The sequence below is a fragment of the Seriola dumerili genome, unplaced genomic scaffold (genome assembly GCF_002260705.1).
Source record: "Seriola dumerili isolate Sdu_G_001 unplaced genomic scaffold, Sdu_1.0 BDQW01000155.1, whole genome shotgun sequence".
Lineage (NCBI taxonomy): Eukaryota > Metazoa > Chordata > Actinopteri > Carangiformes > Carangidae > Seriola > Seriola dumerili.
Window position 1 is genome coordinate 967,538 of NW_019174410.1, and position 9,330 is coordinate 976,867.

Here is a 9,330-nt window from a genome sequence, read left to right on the forward strand (position 1 = left end):
CTAGCTAAGCTAGCCAACTGCTAACATTAGCTTTGTGTACAATCTTCTAATTAAACTCAACCAGAAAGCGAACAGATGTATTTTTAAAAATGTAAAAGAATTAACCAAATGGAAGAATAACTGACAAATTTGATTCAACAAAGAAATAAAACAAAATGAATAAGTGTGGTAAGACTTCATTAGTTCTGTCAAGACCCGAGCAGATTGTGATCTACGTCTAAATTCATTTTATAACAGATTTCTTATTTAATAGTAATTCATTTCTGGGTCTGTCCATGAATGTGAGTAAAATTAGAGCAACACAATAAAGACAGATCATGTGTGAATCACAGGCAGTAACCTTCTCTGTGTACCGTTGGGTTTTAACCAAAACAAACCAATTAGACCAGCGCACACAAAAGAAAACTGTTTAAAGGTCATGACATTTCAGGACTTCTCCAGAATGGTGGACTGATTGGAGCTTCCTCCAGAGCTTTCAGGAAACCAAAAGAACCATCAGGCCTAGTTACTGAAGCAACGCGGTGTCACTTCACCTCCAAGGGCCTTAAGATTTAATGTTATTACGACACAGCTGCAGAGAGAGTATATCTCGTCATCATGTCGCCTGTACATTGACCTCCACTGTTGGGTCTTAATTCTTGATAATAAGGAAAAGTTGGAGATTAAAGAGGACAGAGATATTAGTGTAGGAGGATGACAAGGGTGGGGATAAGTGTGATGACTCCCTGGAATTACTCAATTATCACTGGGCTTCATTTCATGCTGTCAAACAAAGTCACATCAGATTTCAAGATGAGGGCAGGTCTTCTGTGTGTCGTGTTCTCACATCATTTTCCCTTATAAAATAGCTTTCATTTGTACAGTGACGCCAGGTAATTAAAGCGATGAATCAAGCTTTCAGTGTTTAATGTTCTCAACAGAATTTATTTGTGCATGCCACTTAGATGCAGGGCTGCAATGCACAATTCATCACGTAGTATTCTATATACAAAGCTATGGAATATCTACGTGAACGTAATAAATCTTTAGCAGCGTCTGTTTCTCCTCCTGCCTGCCTCACTTGTCCCATATCTCCTCATCACGGCGCTGTGATAAATCTAAACTCCCTCTCAGTAACAATAAAGCCAATTACATTAAACCCACCTTCCCTTTGTACGAGCGTATTAATTCATCTCATATTCATTGTGCATACAGCTGAAGGAAACAGGACAGTGGCTGTTTTTGTTATTATGTCTTCTGGTTTATTGTAACAGATCAAAATGAATTATAGTGCCCAGGAGTATTTCAGCTTCACACAAAGACCAACGGTAGGTAGAGAAAAGGTAATTCTGTAATGATCCATAATGAGAGTCTCTAATAAAGCAGATTTGAATTTATGTAATGGTGTGAATGCATGAAAAGTTGAACAGAAATTGGAAATTGAGCATATTTCATACAATTAGAGTCTTTTTTATTTTTGAAGTAAAAGCAAAAATTCAGCTTTAAAATACATGTTGAGCTCCAGTGATTTATTGTGAAATCTCTGAGTTTGGCCATGTGAAAGTCAACATTGCTGTCGTACAGAGAACCTAACTTGAGTTTGTGCCTCTGCAGTCTGGTGTGTCAGATCAGTGACGCCATCAGGGCCGTGACACTGTGGTGGACGACTAAATGTTTATAATGTCACTCAAAAATGAAATAAATCAGGCTATACAATAATAATCAGCTTTAAAAGGTGTGATGTCTCTGAAGTCTCACATTGCATTACAACTAACCACTTATCGTTACGGTGTCGCCCGTGCGTGAAATAACACTTTCCTTCTCTCAAGTGAGGTGAGGACAAGATGTGTGGACATGTTTTCCTGAAGCACAAATGGAAAGAAAATCACAACCAATTTCAAGCATTGACAGAAAAACAACTATAATTCACATCAGTCCTGGTCTGATCCTCGGGCCTCACACTGGCCTCCTGTCTGTGAAACACTGTGTCTGTAAATACTATTGGTCTGTGTGGCACTGAATGATTCAGGACCAAAACACGGTTGTTGCTGCTGCATATTACGAACTGTCTGGACGTCTTGGCGTCTGTTTAAAAAGAGGACACAGTGTTGAGTTTTTATGACCCACAAACTCCCAGAAAACCTGACGTCTGCTGCAACTCTCTGTTCTTTTACATCACAGCTGAAAAAACCTTTGGGTTTGCCAGTGTCTTATGAAATCACATTTGGGGCTAATCATCAATACCGTTTCCTGTTCAATCGATCTTATTCCATTGTAGATTATTTTCTGTTTTACTTTACTCCTTTTCAATCCTACTCAAGATAAGATAAGATAAGATAAGATAAGATAAGATAAGATAAGATAAGATAAGTTAAGATAAGATAAGATAAGATAAGATAAAATAAGTTAAGATAAGATAAGATAAGTTAAGATAAAACTTTAAATTAAAATTAAATTAGCATAAAATGGAAATTGGTCTGACAACCTGGCAACACAGTAAAACCATAAATATATAAAAATATATACACAAAATACACATAAATACATGTATCTTTATAAATATATATACTTGTGTGTCTTTTATATCTTGTTTAAATGCATTTTTATGCCTTAACACATTCATTGAAAGGTGGTTTTCAGATAAACATACATTAAACAATAACAGACATAAATCCAACCCAAAGCTGTGGATCTGATTGGTCTATTTAATCTATTTAATCAGGCTATAAAATAAGTTTTTACATGAGGACATCTTAGTTAACTGTAACCTTCACGTTGCTGTTCTTATATCTACTTACACCTTTACAATGAAAACATATGAAAGGGTTGCAGTACATTGCTGGATGATAAGAGCGTTGTTCTTCGTGAAGAGTAATAAAACAGATGGCGGGAACCAACGTGGCCTTTCAAGAAAAGTAAAGTGTAGCTGTCTCCACTGGAGAGACAGTCTGAGACATTTTCTCCAAAGGACTATAGTGTCGGATTATACCCACACAGAACAGTGTGAGAACCCACAGTCCAACAGAACAAACTGCAGCCACAGAAAACATCCCTCACTAGAATTAAAATGTCTGACACAACAAAAACCGAACTCTAAACTCAACGCGGACACGAGAGGAAACAAGTACTGCTCATCGTCCTGCTTGTTCATTTTTCCAGCGGGACTTCAACCCGCTCATCACATCTCATATAAGTTTTCAGGCGCGCGCGGAGCCTCCGATGACGCAGTCAGGTGTCAGCGCGCGTGGAGGGTGTGTGTGTGAGTGTGTGTGTGTGTGTGTTTGTGTGACACGAGCCTTCATATTTCTCTGACGTGAGACAGAAACTCTCAGAAGAGCAAGAAGTCAAGCGGACAGAACCCAAAAAAGAAAAGAAAAAAGAGGAGAAGAAAAAACAAGAAACGAGAGAGAGAGAAAAAGAGAGAGAGAGAGAGAAAAGAGAGAGAGAGAGAGAGAGAGACAGGGGGATGAGGACCTTCCAGAGCCAAAGTCAGCCTGCGCCCCGCGGAGCCTCCAGCAGCCTGCACAGCCTCAGCAGCACCGCCATGAGTCCACTCAGCACGGCCAGCATCACCCTCGCAGCCCTGCTCATCCTCACCATACCAGTGTGCAAAAGTAAGTCAGTCTATCTATCTATCTATCTATCTATCTATCTATCTATCTATCTATCTATCTATCTATCTATCTACTGTTACTTTCAATTTAATTCATTCATACACATTAGTTCTTACTAAAGTATGAGATAAATGTACATTATTATGTATTTATAATTTTGTGATGGTTTGTCTTATACTTTTATACAATAATGTGAAAAATGAATTAATAGACATGACTAATATAATAATATATAATACTACTGAGCTGCTGGACAGTTGAATTTAGAATAAAGTAAGTATCTATCTATCTCTCTCTCTCTCTATATATAACATAATAATATAAGCATTAGTATAGTGAAAACTAATGTAAAATGAATGAATTACATTAAAAGTAGATAGATAGATAGATAGATAGATAGATAGATAGATAGATAGATAGATAGATAGATAGATATTTTATTTATCCCTAAGGGGAAATGCAGCTCATTATTAGTAATAATAATAGTTAATAATAAAGAATAATAGTTGATTATCCAGGTCAGGTGTTATACAGCCTGATGGCAGTGGGGACAAAGGATCTCCTAAACTTTTTAATATTATAACCTTATATATTGAATATTGTTTTCCATGTGACTTAACTGTTCGTCAGTGTGCTGCCTGATCAATTCTATACATTTAACATGGTTCACATTACAAATATATATTTTTTTCCACCTATCCATCTCTGTTGTTCTTAAACGATGTGACACAGACGAGACAGTTTGGTGAAACACTTGCAGGCAGAGACGGCGCTCTGATGTCGCAGCGTCTGATTGGATGTGTCCACTGACTGACACAAAGTCAGCAGTGATTGAAATGTCTGAATATGCAGATTGACAGTCTCTTCTCCCCACATCAGTGTCGGAGCTGCGTGATGATGATGGCGACCACGACATGGCGCTCTGAAAAGGAGAAGAGTTGATGAAAGTGGTTTTTATTCATGAAAGTGTGAAGAAGCAGTGACCTCACATCAACATGGTGGACAATAACTTCCTCCGTGTTATAGAGCAAAGCTTTTTACCCCTGCTAATGGACATCCGCTGCAATCATGTTCGTCAGCAGAGGAGCTTCATTAGCGTTCTGTCAATAAAATGTACGACTGCTGTCAGATGTGAACGTGTTGTGAGGATGATATTAAAATGGCAGCATGTGTCTCGAGTCATTTCAGCCTCAGTTATTAACTGTGTGTTGTGTGAAACTCAAGGTGCTCCAGCAGAACTTCAGCAAGCCACAACAGAGCAGAGGCAGCTACTCAGCCAGGTATGATGTCTGTCTTTCTTTCTTTCTTTCTTTCTTTCTTTCTTTCTTTCTTTCTTTCTTTCTTTCTTTCTGTCTTAATCATGCTCTGTGTGGCTCCACAGATAGACGCTGTGTGCTCATCCTACCTCTCTGCAGACCTGAAGTTCTGGGTGAGTGAGGTGTGATTCCTTCTTTATTTCTTTAAACAGATATTACAAACACATTTGGGGTACATTCTTTATTTCTAAATTAATTTAGCCCTTTTTAATTCTTCTCTTTGGTTTCTTTTCCAGGCATCTGATGTCTTAGGGGAACTCTGTGTCTTGATGCTGGTTCAGAAGTCAAAGGTACATCACACTTTACACTCTTTTACTGGGTGAAAGCTCTTAAGTTTTGGTGCTACTTGCAAGATTTGACATGAAATGACTCTTTGAATCCGAGAGGAATGACGTGTTGTTTTCTTCTCAGGAGCTGAAAGTGCGAGAAAACAGTAAAAGGGTGAGTACGACTTACGACTTTCCCCTGAAATGGTTTGACTGGATCCATACAGACATTAAACCTAATGACAAATTTGTGTTGCCTTGTGTGTGTGCGTGAGTGTTTTCTTTTTTTTTTCAATGCCATGCACTGTATGTGCAGTTTTTATTTCATTACTCTGGACCACAAGGTTCTGCCTTGTCACAGAGGATGGTGAGTAAGTCTACAGATAAATCTGCACTGCTGCAGTGTGTTGCTTGACCTAAGAGAGCGCCTCCACATTGTGTCAGGACTGCACTTCATGCGTGAGTGTGGTACTTTTAAACGTGCGCAGCGCAACAGACGAGTAAATCCAACAATCTGACAGAGCTGTTACTGTCAGGCCATAAAAGAAGCTTCAATCACCAAACAGAAATGCATACAGGTGTACATTTACCACAGGGAAATGTAAGAATGGACACACACACACACACACACACACGGTCTTAACAAATAATTATATCAAATGAAATCCTGCACTGCTTTAACTGCTTGTGTGCTCTGCATGTCAGCAGGCATGGCTCCACTACCAGCTTTATTTCTCTGCTGCACGAGATCAAGAGACGAGGGAAAGTTACAGAGACATAATAGTGCGACTCAGAAATGTGATCACAGCTCTTGATATTGCGACTCAGTGATGAGGGAAATTCAATTTTCACATACATTTTGATATTTTCCTGATATTTTAACGTGTCGGAAAGATTTCGAGTCATGTAATGGGACGATGAAAGAGCTGTGATAAATGTTCACATCCTCCAGCATCAGACTCGATGTGACATAACTTATGATACTTTTCATGTATTTTCCTTAATGTGTATTTACGCTCATTGAAACCCACAAAACATCCCAGGACGCACATTCACCTGCCTCAACAAAACATCTTCCTTCAATGAAACATGGAGCTATCTCGTCCTCTGCTCCTCCATCACTGCTGTGATAAATAATGCAGAATGTTACGTGTTGACACTGAGGAAACCGCTGCACCGAGGAGGCGTCTGTGCCATGTTTGCATTTCCGTGTTGCATGTTCTTGTGCGTTAACCAGAGGGAAACAGTGTTTCACTCTTTGCCTGTGAACCATCCATACTCTTTACTTTCTCTCTCCCTTGTGTGTCTGGCTGTGTGTGTGTGTGTGTGTGTGTGTGTGTGTGTGTGTGTGTGCGCGTGTGCATGTGCGTGTGTGTGTCAGACCCCTATGTTGCACCCTCTCCTGCATCTAGTTTCTCAACTCCATAACAGAGGAGAGAGAGGACTCTCGATGCACGTATGTACCCCCCCCCCTTCACTCGCCATTTTCTGTTTTTTTGCTTTATGAAATAATCTCACATTTACTGATTGATTGACTGATTGATTGATTGATTGAAACAAAGCAATCAGAAGTCAAGATGCTTTGTTTTTCAGCAAAACACTGTATGCGATCAGTCATGAGCACTGACATGAAATCCTGTGGTGTGTGATTTCTTCTGACAATTACCGGGGTGATAAAAATTCAAAGTCATTAGCTACAGAATGTATTAAAATCTCTCAACTGCAAAACGATCCTTGGTGGAAACTGTAGAAGCATCTGATGGATGGGAACTTATATACAATTACAACAGCAGCATTTAAGTGCATTAGTGACTTCTACTTTAGTATGTTTGTAGGAAAATATTGAAATGCGTGTTATGTTTTGCCCTTCCTGAGCTTACGAGACAATAACACTGCTTCACATTGGGCAGCGCTCCTCGCTCTCTGTACCAGCTCTGCATTAGTTGTTCTTTCCCAAGCTGCAGTAATTACGGTCTAAAATTAGTGCAGCTGACAGGTGAACTTATCCCTCATTCAAGCTATCAAGCGCTGACATTCACAATGTGGACACATGAGGAATTGTGAGCGAGATGATGAAGAGAGTGTTTGTTTTGGAAAATCCAGATGTGAATGTTTGAGTGTGTGTGTCTGTGTGTGTGTGTGGAGACTCGTAGCGACATTAAATTCTGCGGTTTCTGTGTCTATACAGGCTGAACTGCAGGGACCTGGTGGAATCCAGAGCAGAGGTTACTTCCTCTATCGGGTATGAACATTTTTATATCGGGAAATAAAATAAAATAAAATAATAATAACAAAAATAAAAATAAACTTCCTCTAGATAATATGATTGTGTTTGCACTTGCAGCCACGAAATGGAAGACGATCCTTAGAATATGAGTAAATTAAAGGTAATACTCTGATGACATTTTTTTATCTTTTGCTTTTCAACCAAACACTCAGTAATTCAGTCTAAAACACACACACACACACACACACACACACACACACACACACACACATACATACTGTCATGTACGCCATGATTCATAATGGTGTGATTTACTTTATTTAGAGGACAGCAGTCTATCAGGATTTAATTTTTCCCATCATAATCACCCAGTAGATAATATATAAGTCGCTAACTTTCTGACCCACTATATTCTGTTCATTATTAGTGAATCCTTCCAATTTCAATTGAACCAATTTGATTGTTGTAATTTTGAGATAATGACGGGAAGGGTGTTGCACTTTTTATATATAATAATGCTATATTATTAATGCTGGACATGATCTTCTTCTTTAGAAAGTAAAAGATAATGTTCACAGCCCCCCCCCCCCCACCCCCGTCCCACTCTGGTAATTTTCATACAGTCTCTAAAATCTTGTGATTATCCCTGGCAGTGGTGACTGGTAGGACTATACATAACTACAGGCTGCTAACACCGTGTCAGAGATGTGTGTGTGTGTGTGTGTGTGTGTGTGTGTGTGTGTGTTGTGATCTAATTGTGTGTGTCTCCACCTCTGAAGCTTAGCGTGTAGAGACGAGACCCGAGCCGCTGCCCCACGACTGAGTGATCCAGACTTTAACCACAGCCCTCCGCCACTGTTGTATAGTGATGTCTGAATGTACACAAAGAATATAATTAAAATACTAGTCATTTGTCCAGATTTTATTTTGTGTTATATGTTTGTCATTTGCATTAAAATGCTATAATGTGGTCAGGTGTTCAGTTTGATTTGTTACACATGGTGTCATATAAACAAGAATCTTTCATTACATTTCATGGAAAAAGCTTTAAAAAAGTACTGTATGCATGAATAGAGATGCAAGTTGCATTGAATTGAAAAGTAAACCACACATCAGGTGTTCTTAAACCACTATATTTGACATATAATGTTGTATTTAGAAAAAAGATGCATATACTGTTAGAACAAGTATTTTTTTTGATGATTAAAAAACTAAAATAAAATAAGCAGTGTATTTGTCACAGTAGTTCCTTTTATGGATTTTGCATCTTTTATGTCACCATTCCAAATTAAAGTGAGGAATAACATACTGATCAGGTAAAGTAACTAAGTGAACAGGCCATAAACTAATACAAGAACATTTATAATATCAGGATTGACTGTTTTTAGTTGGTTTACATGAGAGATGCTCTGAAAACAACAAGCCTGACTCACTAATCAGACCTCTTTTAAAAGGAACAACACCCAGCTCAACACCCTTATGATAAAAATAAACATTTAGTTTTTATAAATTTACTTTATATATTTTCTTCCTTTCTTTCTCTACTTGAATTATGATTGTTATCAAGAAGTGTCTAATGTGATGGGAGCATGAACGTGTAATTACTGTTATGAACAGTAGATGTCGCCATGCTCCGCCAGTTAAAGTCAGGATGTCTTTCCACCACCTTGGTGAAGTTATATTGATATATAGCACAATATATATTGTTGAATGTATTTGATTGATAGGTTGATTGTATATCTTGGTTTATGTGTTTCATTGACCATGTAAAGTACAGACCACCTTAATCCTATCAGATGTAGATTCCCATACATGAATGTAATATATGACATGTCATTATATCAAGAGTGATGTTGCCATATATGTCACTTATAAGGATATATAATATTATCACATATATGCATACATGAAGATATAGGTTTATAACA

The 9,330-nt window shown here is 38.3% G+C and overlaps 1 protein-coding gene across 1 annotated transcript; it reads left to right on the top strand.

The window, feature by feature from the left end:
• Positions 1 to 3,445: 3,445 nt before the first annotated feature.
• nmu (neuromedin U) lies at positions 3,446 to 8,226 on the top strand. The gene is made up of 8 exons (XM_022751534.1): positions 3,446 to 3,593; positions 4,818 to 4,873; positions 4,975 to 5,022; positions 5,146 to 5,199; positions 5,321 to 5,350; positions 7,364 to 7,417; positions 7,520 to 7,562; positions 8,182 to 8,226. Exons 1-7 carry the CDS (start codon positions 3,446 to 3,448, stop codon positions 7,553 to 7,555), a joined length of 426 nt encoding a protein of 141 aa, XP_022607255.1. The 3' UTR covers positions 7,556 to 7,562; positions 8,182 to 8,226.
• The last annotated feature ends 1,104 nt before the right edge of the window (positions 8,227 to 9,330 follow it).